This window comes from Arvicola amphibius, chromosome 10 (genome assembly GCF_903992535.2).
Source record: "Arvicola amphibius chromosome 10, mArvAmp1.2, whole genome shotgun sequence".
Lineage (NCBI taxonomy): Eukaryota > Metazoa > Chordata > Mammalia > Rodentia > Cricetidae > Arvicola > Arvicola amphibius.
This window is the reverse complement of record NC_052056.1, coordinates 117694636-117711548: the sequence shown is the minus strand read 5'-3', so window position 1 is coordinate 117711548 and position 16913 is coordinate 117694636. Positions and strand designations below refer to the sequence as shown.

General features: G+C 45.7%; 1 protein-coding gene across 3 annotated transcripts in view; it reads right to left on the bottom strand.

Annotated features, from left to right (window-relative positions):
- The window catches only part of Med13l (mediator complex subunit 13L), a 224371-nt gene extending 214675 nt beyond the window's left edge, over positions 1-9696 (bottom strand). For 2 of the 3 annotated variants that reach the window (XM_038345043.1, XM_038345044.1), the window contains exon 1: positions 9555-9696. In XM_038345043.1, coding sequence (XP_038200971.1) covers positions 9555-9626 — 72 coding nt within the window. In that variant the 5' untranslated portion in view covers positions 9627-9696. The remainder of the gene's footprint in view (positions 1-9554) is intronic. The other variant, XM_038345045.1, reaches the window with a different exon arrangement.
- Positions 9697-16913: the final 7217 nt, after the last annotated feature.

The following is a 16913-nucleotide window of genomic DNA, read 5'->3' as shown; positions in this document are numbered from 1 at the left end:
GCGTGTGAATGTGCGCAATCTGGAGGAGGTGGCTCAGACGGCTCAAGAGCTCCAATTTGTCTGTGAGTGAGAGCAGTCCTAGAAAGGCTTTTAAACACATATTCAATGTAATACCATTTAACACACTTGCTTTTCCTCAATTCATTTCTCTTAATAGTTTCTATATTGTCTTGGATTATCTCCCATTCTCATTTTGTGTCCCATCTGCTCATTTAAGATTTCACGTCTGTCCAGTTCTGAAATATTTGTCACTTTAGTTGTTAGCACTTTGCACAATGCAGCTCTGTTTCCTTAAAGTTCAGAGCTGAATTATTTCAGGAATCAGAAGATTATTTTAACATCATCGCTTCTTAATCTACACTGGCCTGCTCACACTTCAAATTTTCCACCTAATGAAAATTCCACCTCAGTAAGTTTTGGCGCTTTGTTTTAAAAGGAAGCCAAGAAGCAGGGTCATAAACTAGAGTGTTCTACATGCCACCTCAGCAAAGTCTCCCAGCAAACTAAGAGATGTGAAGTGTCCCCCACAGAAGGTCTTTCTCACCCCCAGGAGCCCTAGCCTAAGCTCTGCCCCTCCCGAGGCCAGTTTAAAGCTCCTTCTGGTCTTCCACCTTCAAGACATCACACAGGCCATGCAGCTCCCTCTGGGTCTGACATATAGCATCTCGGAAATTAAACAGTACATGTAGGCCTTTTCCCCCACACATCAGACCCTTAGCCCTTTGGTAAGTGCAAGCTAGATTTTAATCATTTCTGATGTGCATTATTCCTAAATGAATTATACATAACCTAAATTTCTCAAGCACAGCATACAAAGAATTAACATTTCTAAATATTAGTTTATTGGCTATTCCGTCCAATCTCACCCCCAAATCCCTTTTATCTCCTTGGGTCTCAGAAGTCCTCATTTACCACATAAAACAACAAGCAAAAGGCCTGTCTCTCAGATGGTCTAAGGACAGAAGAGCTAAAAGGTAAAGAAACAAAATCTTCTTTCCTGATAGCATCACAGAACCTGCCAATGCTCTCAACATGTTAATGAGAAAGTGCCAGCAGGGAGAGCCGTACAGAGGCGGGGGGGTGCCCGCGCCCTCTCTGTAGAACTGCTGTTCTTTAAGCTGCACACCACGGCCTCTCCATACTCTTCAAGAGTCCTCCACCAGCAATCTCCCCTGGGCTTGGAGGAGGGCAGGCCCACTGCCCAAGGCAGAGGAGGCCCAGACAACAAGGAAAGTGCTGTTGGTACTCCCGCTGTGGGACGTCCAAGAGAATGTTAGGAAATAGTGCTCTCTAATGCCAGGCACTAATGCAGCACAAGGTAGTGGGCACCCAGCATAATCACTGCAACAGCCCCAGGCACAGAGGGTTTCTGGTGAAAACAAACCTACAATGAACCCTGCCTAATATCTTAGAATACGGAGCACACAGGCAAGGCAATTTCAAATTCTATAGTAAACTTATGGCACTCTTCACAGGCAGCATGACTATAGATCTCTGAGGACCCTTCAGTGACAACGGATGCTCTGAGACACATTGTTAAATGAAAATCAGAAACTGGGTAGGCAGCCTCCAACTACTCTTCAGAGCAGCAAAAGGGAGAACTGGCATGTCAGGCTAACGGTGAGTGGTGTTTAGAAGAACAATGTATTTATTTATGTTTCTAACATTCTCTCAGGCCAATCGCAAAACATTAACAGACTTGCTATTAAGGCCAAAGGGTACTCCAGAGCTGCCAAGGGAGTAACCATCAACTACCAAATAAGAGCCAGGGTCCAAGTTCTAGTATCGCCAGTTACAGCTCAAAGCAGGTAGGGAATCTAACCGCACGTGCAAAGCTGGATTCCTCGGCTCTCCTCTCAGTGGTGGCTCACTTGTGAGGAAGATCCCAGAACAGCATGGGAGCCGCTAGGGCCTGTGTGGTCGTGTGCTTAAGACCTCCAGGGCACATCCGAAATCCCAGCATACTGGCAGAAGCTACAGAAACTCTCTGAGTCAGCCAGGGAACTGTTTATTAAAACAAATGAGATGTACTCAAGAGGACTTTTTTTTTTTTTACATCCCCTGCCTTCTATATTTCCATTAGGTTCAGAGGTTGTGCCCAACCTGATTTGCCTAATTACTAGAAAAAAAATTTAAATTCGGCTCAAGTTTCCCTGTTCCAGTTCACTGCCTGTTTTACTGGGCTCTTTACTGGGGCTCATGAAAAGTGACCTTGTAACTAAAGGCTGAGCAAAAGCCTCTACACAACCTGTAGAGGGAAAGTAAAGAACTCTTGGTAGGGCCAGACTTAACTTCCAAAGATCACAAAACTGCAGCTCAGCAAGCTTAGATAACTCAGGACATCACCGAGTCACAGTGCATTCAGCCTCACTAACAAAATTCAGACAATACAACAATCATCTACTAAGTTATCTTACATTTTTTTGGTTTGGGTTTGGTTTTTTTTTTTTTCAGTGTGTGTGTGCGTGCGTGTGTTTGTACACATGCACATCAAGTGTGTGTTTGAGACAAAGTCTCTCTATGTAGCCTTGGCTATTCTGGAACTCTATATAGACCAGGCTGAACTCAAGTTCACAGAGATCCTCTACCTCTCCTTCCTGAGTGGTAGAGTTAAAGGCATGAGGCTCCAGGCCCAACTCAAAAGTCTTTAATAACCAAAAAAAAAAAAAAGTCTTTAATGGCATACTTCTGATCAGAACCCAAACAAGCCCCCAAAGACACCTCTGGGAGTGAAGGGAGCTGTCTGACACAAGGAGCCTAAAAGTGCCTAAAGTGCAGCGAGAACACCAAGATGATTTGACAGTGCCAGCACCTTATAAAAACTCATCTGTTTCTCAGAGGTATATCAAGAATCTGAGCAACTAGTTCTGCCTGTGGAAACCAAGGAAACCTTTAGAGAGGACGCGATACTGAACAGTTTTTACAACTTAGCAAGTATGGTGTGGGGCAACTATCACCCTAGCGTTCCTGGGCAGAGGCAGAGGCAGAGGCAGAAAGCCTACCTTGAGTCCCAGGCAAGCGGCAGCCACAGGGTAGCCAGCCCTGTCTCAGATAATCATCTTCATAAAGTTTCGTAAGTATTAGAATCTCAGTTTTAAACATTTCCAACAGTACTGTGAAAATCCTGTCCATAATTATCTATTAGAAACAAATGTTTTCCTCAATTTCAATTTTAAGATCAAATGTCAAATGTCCAATTAATGCAGTGATTTGATACAAATTAAGAATAAATTATAGTCAAAAGAATCTAACAGATTTGTATTACATTTACTTGCGTGTGGTGTGTGTGTGTGTGTGTGTGTGTGTGTGTGTGTGTGTACACATGTCTCTGTGTCTGGGTGTCAGAGTACAATTCATAGGAGTTAACTTTCTCCTCGCACTGTGTGCGCTCTGGGTGTGGAACTTGACAGGGCCTCTAATGAAGACTCAGTAATCTCAGCACTCAAGGGACTTGGATGACCCAATTACTCTGAGGAGTTTGAGGCCAGCTGGGTTCTCTGGTTAGTTCCAGGCTAGCCTGGGCTATAAAATGAAGCCCTATCTCAAAAATAACAAAAAAAAAGAAGGGGGGGTAGAGATAGGGAAGACAAGGAGATTATGAAAGAATGGATGAATGAATGATCTAAAAATTCTTTATCAAGTTAAAGCTACAATTTAAGATATACAAAATAATGCCAAAGTGAAATTTTAATATAATAACCAGGAAGTTCCTTTAATAGTAATGGAATTTCACTACCTTGAAAAGATACAAAATGCAGAAAGCTGTATGCTTTACTGTTAAGTAATACAAATACAGCTTTAAAATATCCTACCATAATTCCCCGAGAATGAGAAAATAAACATTCAGAGACACCAGTGAAGGAACATTTTCCTTGACAAAACCGATTTCCCCCAATTTTCCTCTGGAAAGAAAGCAGTCATATTATGGTTTTAGACGGGAATCCAAATACAGTCTAAAAGACACTTCACTAGCTTCAGGGAGACTTGTCCAACAAACATCACCAACACATGCACACAGAGAGAAGGGCTCCCTAGTGATAGCCACCACAGCAGCTAGGAAGGGGTGTTCTCCTCTACTGATGCCTTAAATGCAGTAATGTACAATGGAGCAGAGGAAAACTTCCCCAAAGAAACAGACTACAGCATTTTTAAGAAAATTTCCCAACTGTTTTCAATCAACTAAGCAAAGCTAGAAAACTACGCTGATGGACATAAGTGCCTATACTAAAATACTGGGCAAGCATGGGTATTTCACTCATGCAAATGAGTCTGAATTTATAATTCCTCACTTGTGTTAATATTTACCAAGATTAATGGAATATCACCTCCCCTATGTAATGAAGTAAATTCTCTCAACAGAACAAAGCTAACGCCTTCAAATCTTTCAAATAAACAATAGAGGGATATAGCATAAAAGGGAATTAACTGAACCTGATCAGAAGGATGTGATCCATCAATAGGGGAAAGTCAGATATTCCAAGAACACTTAAAAATATTGAGTCTCTAAGTCTAAAACTCTAAGCGAGTCCTAAGAGGCAACTGTGTGTTGACTTGTTTTATATTTTCTTGTTTGGGAGGGAGGGGAAGCTACTCCCATAGGCTATCTAATTTACACTATCTAATTAACTGTCTTTGCGATGCACTGTTATTTCTTTGCAACAACAGAATTATTTCTAAAATGATCAGAGATTCTGGTAAATGGCACCACACACAGTCTACCAGGCACATCCGCATGCAGTGTGTCTTAAAGGACACTAGCAGCAATGTTGGAGAGTCTGCTCTCTATGCTTCTAAGAAATGCTTATAAAGCACCATTTACCAATCACACCTACTATCCAACCACATGCTAATGTTCATAAGCTTTATCTAATCTCTCTCATTGGCTACCTCCTGTGAAATAAACATATCATCCTCTTCCACGGGAATGCAAATCAGTACTTGTACTAGCTTAAATAACATTATCTTCTCTTGAAAAATAAGTCAAAGGATTCAAAAATATCTAGTCTACCTCTGAATCAAACTTTGATAGCTGACTGAACTATTCATAAAAACATTCTGATAATCTACAGCATGCCTGTGCACACAGATACAGAGTTCCATCTCAATTCTATCTTTATTCATCTCGGAGTATAGAACTCTGAAAATGTTTGATGAATACAATTAGCTCACAATTAACTAGGCTAAAATAGCTAGTGAACAAAAAATCAGTTTTCCATACTAATTAATAAAAGCCACAACTTTAAGTCAATGATATTTAGAGAAATGCCTTGAGACTTTCTTTCAATATAAATCATCTAACATATTCATGACAAAATGACCAGAGCAGGTCAAAGAAGCGGTACAAAAGCGCCTGCATACACTCAACAAACACTTCCTGCCTTGAACACAAACCTGCCTGCTCTCTTCACAAAGAGAGAGAAATGGAACCAGCCTTCTTTCTCAATGAGCATGCCAAAGCCTTTGGCACATACAGATCTCAGGTACATTATTTCTCTTTAAATTATGAACTCATCACACGTACAAATGGCTCTTTAAAACGGTCCAGTAAACTGCTACACTATGCCTTAAATTGCTGTCTATTATGTACTTAAAAATATTTACTAGCAATTGGAGGTTAATATGGCAACCATTACCGGGCAGCAATTATTGCCATTAAAAAATATATAAATACTATAATGCCATGTGTCACTAACAACAAATGCTAAACAGAAAACACACTGGCATATTTATAAATATTTTCATTAAAGAAAATGAAGCATTATGAAAAAGATGCTTTAAATGTACTTTTATTTTAAATATTAAAACTGCAAACTAGGGTGAAAAAAACCACAACTGTGTGCAGAATTGGGACACTTTGAAACCTTAGCAAATCTCCTTTTTCCTTATTTCCACCTGAGAGTCCCCCTTATTCTTTTCTAAGTTTTAAACATCTCAAGTTTTCAACATTTCCAACTACCTTCCTTTTCTGGAGGGGAAAATAATTCTCATAAGACAAAAGGAAATGAGGTCTACAACAATTTCCCCTAAAAGCTTCAAATACAGAATGAATGGTCCTCAGTCGGAAGTTAGTACTAATGTGTATACATGTGTTTTAATTCAGTGCGAATCTGACCTCATTACCCAATTATCTATAGTCAGGGAGATTTTAAGCAAATCAAACGTGAATGTGGAACAAACATTTAAGAACTAAAAATGGCTCCCTCAATCCCAGCATACTTAAGTCTAGCCTAACGGACACAAAGTTACTTTCTTCATATTATCTCAAAAGAAAAACAAAGAGATACACTGGGTATCTGGAAGTTATAATGTGTCTTCCCACAGGGTGAGCTTGCAGCCATAGAGTACACTGTTACAGTTTCCAAAAAAGGAAAATTTAGTGCACTTACTGAATTATGAGTGAGTGAATAAACCAGGGGTCACCCAAAAACTTGAAGGTCAGCACCCAAAAACAGTTCGTATTATAAAGGTGCAGCAAAGCATGAATTTACTGCCGAGGCTACAAATCTCACATTTGTGGAGTAAGAAACAGCACCGTGGTCTGCATCAGACACATTGATGCCTTTCACAGGTTAGGAAAACCCAGGAGGAGATAGGAAACAAAGTGTAGGAAATAGGACTCCAGGCAGTATCAGAAAACAAACGCAGTAAAATACTAGAAACTAAAATCTTAAGATGCCTGATTGCTCAACCAACTTTTGCTAAGCCATGCTGATGACCTCAGGATAACAGAAAGTGGTGGGTCACTGTTTCCACACAGCCCTATCCCAGTTTCCACTTCCATCTACCATAACGTGAGCGTGCAGCCACATTTTCTAGAATAACCTTCTCTGCTCAGAAACAAAACTGCAGCCAAAGTGTCAAAAAGTACAAAACGCTAAGTACCTAGAACTCTTTGGACACAACACATGATTTGAAAAGGTGATAACTGCCTCCCTTTTGGAATCAACTATGTTCTTTAGGCGATGTATTCTTAACACAGCAGGTTGCTGTCTGTAAATCGTCTTCAGGAAAAGTTCTCAATTTGAAATCAGAAAAAAAAAAGACGATTTGAAATTTGCTTTTTTTTTCTTTTAAAAATAAATTTGGGGGCTGTAAAGATGGTCCAGGGGTTAAAAGCACTGGCTGCTCTTCTGGAGAACCTAGGTTCAATTCCCAGCACCCACATGACAGCTTACAATTCCAAAGACTCTGACACCCTCTTGTAGACATACAAGCAGGTAAAACATCTATCAATGCGCATAAAGTAAAAATAAATAAGTCATTTTTTTGAAAGTTAAACAGCATTTATTCATCTCCAGATACCAGGAAATATAAGCATTCTACATTTTTAAACCAATCTAAGCATTTCTGCATTTCCAATGGGTTACCCAAAAAGTTAATTGTACTTTAAATTATATTCAAAAGTCAACTCTTTGGTTTAAAGATGTTTAGAGGAGAAATACCCAGAATGCATCCTTAGGCCAGTAAAAATGAAAGTCCAGAATCTTCAGCAAAGAATTTCAAACATCTCATCTCCACACTATCACCCCCTTAAAGCTCAGAGATAAGGAAAGACCCCACAGTGCAGCTGTGCTCCACTGTCCACCCAATTCATTGTGTATAAATTAGCCACATGCACACAAGCCATTACTAGTCAGCATGATGTATGGCAATTTGGGAGCTCTCCCGAACTAATACGGGCTGACTTGGTTATTTTAATTACCTGTAAATATGTCAATGTGGTCACCCAGCCGCCAAACAAAACCATTTTAAATACCCCCTAATCAATACGTTTGCTGATCTATGAAGGTCCCTGAACCTAATACTAAATGACAGGCAGGGAAGGGGGGCAGGAAGGCAAAAGCAGTTTATCAAAAGATCAAGGGTAAATTACCACAGTAGTGAAGGGAAGAACCCCAACTTCTAACTGAATCTTAAAACTCAGCATCTAGATAAAATTCAGGGTGAGAAGAAATCAGCCCGCTGTTACACCAGTAGAAGCAGAAATACTATGTCACTAGGTCTTTGTAGGCCAAACGCATGCTTGATTTCTTTATCTGCATGAAAATAAAATGACACTTTCAAAGTTGGCAAGAATTCCTATTTCTCCACTAGTCTCCAAGGGGACAAAAAGCATCTATGCCACCCATAATTAAATGTAACTAATTACGATTTCAACACTAAATTATTTATCCAGTGTAAACAAGGACTGAGAGGAAATAAAGCTTCTATATACAGCAGGGGTTCCAGAAAATAATTTGCAATAAATGCATGTTCTCCAAAAGGCAGCAATCCTCCAACCCCCCCCCCAGAAAAATATTGGGCACACAACTCTAAATAAGTTCAGTTTTTAAAGCTAAATTAAATAAGCCGTTCAACCAATTTTCCAATTATATTCTACGCTTGAAACATAATTGCCTTACATCTGTTTACAAATCTTTGCTCAATATTTAAACAAATTCCTACTCTCTCGGGCACACAGCTCCACTACTGGAACTCAGGCACAAAGCGCGTGTTTAAGGACCACGCACTCCCGTTATCAGTCTAAGTGCCAGGTTTAACAACGCGAATGTTTTCAGAGCTAGGTAATACGACCCAATAAAAAGCAAAGATGGCATTTACCACCAAATGTCACTGCCACCGCCAGGAAAGAGTTGCTGGAGCCCTATACATTTTTAATTTCGATGAACCGAGCCGCCGTCGTCGGGTGCCAGGCTTCCAGGAGAACAATTGACACCCTAAATGCTTCGAGATTAAGGCAGGCGATGCACTTCCAAAGCAAAAGTTGTCAATTATCAGAGAGGCGAGAGCGGGAGAGCGGAGAGGCGAAGGCAGATAAAAGCGATGTTATCAAACCGCCCAGCTTGTTGCTCGAGAGAGAGAGAGAGAGAGAGAGAGAGAGAGAGAGAGAGAGAGAGAGAGAGAGAGAGAGAGAGAGAGAGAGAGAGAGAGAGTGTGTGTGTGTGTTTCTTGCTAGGGCAGAGAAAACAGTTTTTAAAGGCAGCGGAGGGGAGTTGAGGAGCAGCAGCTTCCTCCACCTTCCGTGGGTTCCGAGTAATGGCTCTCCCGCTCTCCGGCGTAGTAAGCCCCGAGAGGCGGGCGGCTGTCCGTGTTTACAACCGCGCGAGCTTCCGCTGCCAGAGTCCTTTCCCTGACACAATCGCCTTCCATCAACTGTTTTCGGGCGAAATCGCAGGTGTCATTGTGGAATTTTAAAAAGAAAAAGAAAAGAAAATTCAGAAGGCAGACGCGGGAGAGCTGCCGATCCGGTAGGGGGAAGAGGACGAGCCTGCAAATCGCCGGCGCCGGCGGCTGCACAGGCAGAATTCTAAGCCTTCCACATTTCGGGAAGGAGGAGGAAAAAAAAAACCGAGGGGGAAGGGGAGGGGAAGGGGGGTGTGATTGCCACGGAGGTGGGCGCTCCGAGCGCGCCCCGGCGTCCGCAGCGCCCCGACTTCCACACGCACGTCCACGCCGGGCGCCGGCGCTCGCCGACGCCGCCAGGGCTCCGGGAGGAGAAAGTTGCGCGGCGGGGAGGTCGCGCCCCCCACCCGGGCCCCCGCCCCGCCACTCACCAGCGAGAAGAGGTTGGAGTGACAATCCTCCAGGCTCGCCCCGTTCGCCACCCAGTTCGCCGCGGCGGTCATGGTCCTCCGCGAGCCCGGCCGCCAGAGCGGGGCATGTCGGAGCGGGCCGGGCCGGGCGGCGGCTCGCGGGCACCGGGGCGCGAGGCCCGCGCGGGAGGCCCGAGGGCGGCGGCGGCGGCGGCGGGGGGCGCGGCGCGGCAACGCCGCCCGCCTCTGTCGCGCAGGGCCGCCGCCTCCGCCTCCGCCTCGCCGCCTCGTCGGCCGCCTTGTTTATCTCCAGCCGGCGGGCGACTCGCCCTCGGCCGCGCCGGCGCGTGAGGCACGCGAGCCCCGCAGCCGCCCCGAGCCGCCGCCGCCGCCGCCGCGCGAGCCCGCGAAGGGGGGGGTGCGGACGAAGCCAGCGGGCGACCCCGGCAGCCGAGCGCCGTCCCCTCCTTCCTCTTCCTCCCCACCCCCCCCTCCTCCTCCCCAGTCGGCCGCGCTTCTCCTCCCTCCCCGGGCTCGCTCGCTCTGACAGCAATGGCGGCCGCCGACCGCGGCTCGGCCCGCCATTGGCTGCGGCGCGTCACGTGACGGGCGCCGGCCGCGCGGGGGGCGGGGGAGGGGCCGCGGCGGCGGCGGCGGCTCGCGGGAGGCGCTGCTGAGCCGAGCGCGGCCCTCTCGGAGCGGGGACGGCGCGAGCGAGCGAGCAAGGAAGAGAGGGAGGGAGCGAGGGAGAGAAAGAGGTGCGGGCGGCCGCGGGACGGCGGGGCTGCGTGGACGCCCCGCCCTGGGCGCGGGCGCGCGACTATCGCGGCCCGAGGAGGCCGCGGCTTCCCGGAGCCGCCTCCGAGCCCTGGTAGCTGCTCGGGCCTGGGGCGCGGCGTGGGCCTGGCCGGCCTGTCCGACCGTGCTGAGGAGTGTCCTCGAAACCTCCCGCCCGCCGGCCGCTGTGCACCGGGCGGAGGAATGGCACTCAGAGACACAAAGGCAGCGAGGTGTTTGCCCGAGGTCGGGGATTCGAACCCTTGCACCCCGAAGCCAGGGCTCGGGGTTCGGTGCCTACCGAGCGCTGAGCTCCTAAAGCACACGTGCTTCGGGAGCGCTTTGCGCCCACTCCGCATGCAAGCAGGCGTTTCTTGCATAAATGTCCCCTGCGCTCTTGCTATGTGCCACATTCACACTGTGCTGTGTGGGGAGCAGGCCCTTCCTCTGGCTCCAAGCGTTCAGAAACCAGCATTTCTTCTTCAGAGTTAATGGGAGAAGTGCTGTTACTGAAGACTGTCTTCCAACCCTCCAGGTTTCAGCCCCAAAATATAGGGAGGGGGAAAGTTGGCTTGCAAAGAGGTAGAATTAGCAGGGCGTGGTGGAGAACACCTACAATCCCAGTAGGCAGAGGCAGGCAGATCTCTGGGAGGTCCTGGCCAGCCAGGGCTACACACTGCCTCAAAGAAACAAAGGAAGAGTAAAATGCAGGAGAGACAGGTAGGTGGGAGTGTAATACCCCGGAGAGAAAACTGGCTTAGGAATGGAGCTTTGAAACTATCCTAAACCTTCAAACCTGGAACGAAGGTGGTTCACATGTTACTTCAGAGAATCCTCAGACCTATCTTAAGTGAGCTAGCTCAGAGGGGTGCAGTGACACCCCCAAACTCTGTCACTGAGTGGCTCAAGGCCATGAGTGAATCCAGAAGGCTCTGGAAAAGATGCCAGGAACTGGCTTTGCTATCCCTAGCTGTGACCCTGCCCGGCAAAGTTAAGCTCAGTCCCTCATTTCCTAATCTGTCCAAAGCAAATCCTAATTGCTGACCTGCTGATCTCAAACCAAGGTCACAAATCTGTCCAGATGCTACTGAGGGAAGCATACAAGGGGGAAACCAGACACGTCAGCCTCATACATGGTGTTACTGAGATCTCAGCAGTACATGTGGGGTCCACACATGTTCATCATATACAGACTGCAGCCTACTAGCTGGTCATAGTCTAAGCAAGTTAGAGAGGAAAGGAAAAGAAGGGAGGTGAGGGGGTGCCGTCCTGGAGCAAAACAGAACAGAAAAAATGGACAAAAAAGCATGTGAACGCTTTACAGATTAAGAAAGCTAGCATTAAAAAATGCCCAGCATTGGTGTAACACGCCTTTAATCCCAGCACTCGGGAGGAGGGGTGAGTTCCAGGACAGCCAGGGCTACACAGAAACTGTCTTGAAAAACCAAAAAAAAAAAAGAAAACCACACAACTCAACTTAATTTTCTGCTAGGATTGGTAGGATTGGCTACTTGAATCGAACTCACAATTCATGTTGAAAGCCTACAAAGGACCTTATGGAGTTTGGACATGGTAATTAGCACGAGGATTGAGTCTTTGTCTTGAGCTCGGTGCCCTCAGAAGAGTCACAGGAAATGCAATTCTCCCCTGTGCACAGGAAGGGAACCACAACAGGACTGAAATGGAGCAGTACTTTTAGTCTTAGGTTTCCAAAACTGTATAAATAAATTTCTGTTCTTGAAGGCGTTCAGTCTACAGAAACCTAGTTAGTGCAAACAGCTCAAACTCAGGTATAGCAGAAGAAAATCAGAAATTAAAACCACATGTACTGGCAACATGCTCAGATTTTACACACATAGAGGATGCAGAGCCCGCAAGTACTAAGAGCAGGACTATAAAGTCGCACTGTCGTTTTGGATGTCCAGGCAAGAATTCTCCACAGGGGCTGAAGAGATGGTTCAGTGGTTAAGAGCACTTGCTCCTCCCCAAGAGAACCCAGCTTCAGTTCTCAGCACCCACAATCATTGAAACTCTAGTTCCAGGGGTTCCAACCCCTTCTTCTACCCTCCACAGGTGCCAGACACATACATTTTCATATAAATACATATATATAGAAGCAAAACATTCACACACATAAAATAAATTTGAAAACATTTTAATAAATAATAGTAAAAGAATTATGGGTGTTTACAATGCATGCGCTCTTTGACCCAGTAATCCTGCTTTGAGTGGTTCAGACTTGTATACAGGTATATAATAAAGGCCTGGAATGTAAATATTATGAGCCGCTGTATTGTCTGTAGGCCACAAACTAGAAGCCACTCCATGTTCATCCATCAGGGAATAACTAACAAAATAATTTAATTCCATGTAGCCATTAAAAATAATGAGTTGGTGCTATGTGTTCTCAAAGAGAACGACACAACGTGTGGATTAACTGAGATAGCCCTGGAAGGTTACCATGACACTACCAGTAACATCAGATGCCTCTAGGGAGGGGAGCCAGGGCACTGGGGGATGGGGGAGAGAGAGAAATTGCTTTTCACCTTATCATTTTTTTCCCATTTTGCTTCTTTTAAAATACAAAATGCATATGCCACCTGGCCATTCCATAAGTAACAAACAACAAAAGTCAGTTTATAAATAAAATTGAAAACAACGCAATCAAAGGCACAATGTAAGTAAATTAAAAAGCAAAATAAAGCTGAGCGCAGTGGGCCACCTCTCTGACAGGAGGGAGCTGAAGTGGAAGGTTCCTGAGTTGGGGGCCAGCCTGAACGACAAAGACTTTGGCTCAAAACTATGAGGTGGGAACGGAGGGGTAGAGGAGGAGAAGAGAAGAAACGGTGGGGGAGACACAATTAAAAACAAGGCCAAAACCAAGCAGGTCAGACGCAAAAAGATTTTCTTGTCTGTCAAATCTGAGGCGCCAGAGAGGAAGGGAGAACACTAAGAGTTCTTCTGCCGGTGAGTGTCCTGGCAACAGGTGTTCAAGATGAGAAGAGCCCGGAGGAACTGGGCAATGGTCTCCACCGCACCACGGGGCGGCCAGTTTCCTTGGCCAAGCACTCAACCTCTCTGAGCCTCGGTTCCCTCCCACTTGTGCAGGGCAGCCAGAGCAGCCCTCAGGTGGGTCCTACCTGGAACGCCTTGGCCTCGCGGTACAGCTGAGATTAGTGATTATCCTCAGAGTTCTTACTCAATAGGGAAAGCAGCACAGGGAGCTGGCGGCAAAGCTCTGGAGATAAAAACAAAGCAAAACAGAAGTCATACTCCTAGGAAGTAGCTGGGAGCCAGCCTGGGACTTGGAGTCAGTTGCTTTGGTGCTGGCACCCCATCTGCACCCTGTGACTTAGTTTCCCCCATTTACAAGTGGCTGCCAGACAGGAATAAAAGTTGCACTGTGTGCAGAGACCTCTGGTTTCATTCTTAGGAGGGCAGATCAGTTCCCTTTCACCATTACCAAATGTAGTGGCAGAATAACGGAAACAAAAACAGGATCGGAGGAGGAAGGCTTCGGTTAGAAAGGCAGCAGGGAAGGAAGCTGCTGCAACGGCAGAGGGAGGGGAAGATGCCCCTTGTACCCTAACTGTGCAACCCCGTGCAGATCACATAACCCTGGGAGCCGCCTTCCTTCCCAAGTATTCCGTATCCCAGAGCAAGAACCCAGGAAAGCGCTTCAAACGGTGCAGGCCCCAGAGGCAGTAATCAATAAATTACAATCACCAGTCACTTGTGCATTCTTGGACAAGGGAAGGTGTTACCTAGTCACATCATATGGGGATTGTTCGTTTGTTTTTCTTCTGTCTTTCTTTACTGTGCCTTTGTTAGATTACTTAGCAAATTATGAGAGCACAGAATGACAAGTCTGGTAAGCCTAACTGTATAATGTATACTCCAGGCTGGAGAGGTAACTCAATGGGTAAAGTGTCTGCTGTGCAGGCACAGGTACTCAAGTTAGAGTCATAGCACCCCCAGAAAGGTCGGGTATGGTGGTACCTGTAGCTTATATGCTAAGGGATTGGGGTGACAGGGGTGTCCCCAGAGCATGCTGGCCAGACAGTTTAGCCATTTTAGGGAGGTTTAGGCTCTATGAGAAACTCTATCTCAAAATAAAAACAAACAAACATCCCCAAAATGTATAGAGAACAGTAGGAGAGGACACACAGTGTCTGGCCTCCGCGAGCATATGCATAGGTGTGCATGCATGCCCACAAGCACGCATACACAAAAACAAACGCACATACACCGTACACAAACTGAAAATAAGATCCCGGAAGCATACGCCTACGCTGGAAAGATGGCTCAGCAGCTAAGAGCACTTGTTACACTGGGAGAGGACTCCAGTTCCCAGCACCCACAAAGAAGCTCACAACTTTCTGTGACTCAACTCCAGGGGTATCTGACGCCCTCTTCTGGTCTCTACGGGTAACTGCACTAACGTGCATATACCCCCACACATAATACATAATTAAAAAAATTAAAAACAACACCTTTTAAAAAGCAAACTCACTGCCCCCAGAAAGGGAATGCCAACTTTTGGACCCCAAGGCTCAGTCCCTGCTAGGAATCTGGTCTCTCTTCCTTTCATATTTAGACTAACCATTTCTTTCATTTTCTATGGTTTGGGGTTTGTTCAGTTTTAGTTTCATCTTTTATTTTATTTTTTTGTGAAAATGAGATCATGGCACATATACTACTTCACAATCAGTTTTTCCCTCCCACTTTTATTTGTCACAAATACACATCCAGGCCTCTATGTCTGCATCTAACTCACTGTTTCCTTCGCCATGTGATGTCTCATAGAATATCTGGGCCGTAATTTATCCAATTATTCCCCTATTCCTGAACGTTCAGGGAGGTTTCCAGTTTTTCCCCCACACTAAAGAAGAGTGCTGTAAATATCCTTTTCTATATATCCTTACATACTGACACTTTTATTTCTTGGAATCAAGTTCCCCAAATACGATTGCTTTTTTATTGTTAATAAATGTATGTTTTTATTATTCATAAATACAGCCGGGATCCAGGGTGTGGCTGAGAAGCAGAGCGCTTGCCTAGAACATGAAAGGTCCTGGATTCAGTGCCCAACACTGCAAAAAAGAGCGCTGGCAAAATGGCTCAGCTTGTCACGCGCACACACACACACACACATACATGCACACTTCATAAGTTTGGTGGCCTGCACACACACACACACACACACACACACACACACACTGCATAAGCTTGGTGGCCTGCGTTCCATCCTGGAACCCAAGAAAAAGTCAAAGGAGAGAACTGACCTCATGTTCTCTGACAAACAACACAGAGTGGGAAGGGAGGACAGGCAGAGGCAGAAGGGAGATAACAGTATTAAATAGCCTTTAATCCCAGCACTCAGGAGGCAGAGGCAGGTGTTTCTCTGTGAGTTCTAGGCCAGCCTGGTCTACAAAGTGAATTCCAGGACAGCCAGGGCTGTTACACAGAGAAACTCTATCTTGAAAAACAAATAATAATAATGACAACAACAATAATGTTATCATTACTAAATAAATATAATGTAAGAATAAATAAATGTATTCAGAAGCTAGGGACCTGGCTCAGCTGGCAGAGAGCTGGTGGTCTGTCTTGCAGGAAGCCTGGGGTTCAGTTCCCAGCATTAAATAAAAAATCCTGGTGGACACCTGAGATCTCAGTACTCCTCAAGGCAGAAAGCTGCAGAGATTTGAGAACATCCTCAGCTGTATTGTGAGTTTGAGGCCAGCCTAGGCTACACAACACCCTGCCTCAAAAATAAAGAACTATGTATATCAATGGATGGTAAACAAGGCCAGAAGACTTTCCCACAGAGGCCATAGCGGTCTGTGCTACCTGTAGCTGTGGGGGTGGGAAGGAGAACCTTTAGATCCTCCAAGTCCTGCCAGCCTTCGTGTGGTGCCAACCTGGTGAAAAATGGCCTTATTGTTTGAGTGTGCTATCCCAGATCCCAAGCCAGTCTGATCCCTCTCTCACCTCACTTGACCATCATGGTCAGTCACAGTTCCTCAGGAGTCCTTGGCTGTTGGGGAAGCAGAGGCTCCAAGGAGCCCCATGATGACGGTAGCCGTGGTTGTTCTTTGGGTTGACATCACTTCATAAAGATACTCTGAACTCCCTGGATGAGGCCATTTTCATTCCTTCACTTCCATAATTCAAATTTTAGGCCTTCCATCAGTCAGGTTAGCTATGCTGCTTTGGGCCGTAAAAGCTTTGCTCATGACCAGGAAAGATTCCCTAACTATTTCAGCCTCTCTCATAATCAATGGGGTCAAAACTGTGGGACTGGAGGATGAACCTGGGAGTTAGACAAGACCCCGGGCAAGCCGCAGCTCCGCCATCTACTCCTGACCAACTCCAACCCTGACCTGACCTCTCTGGGCTTCTGTTTCCTCAGTGCTAAAGCAAGGGCATATGCACCTGTGCTTACCAGAACCACTAAGTGCATTCAGTGAACGCAAGGCACATAGTAGGTGCTCAATAAATACCAGCTATCGACATGAAATCCCAGGCCTCCCTTTAAATTAAATGTAGGTTATAATCGAACTTGGAGAGATTCTGCTGAAGAAATAATTTATTAATGAT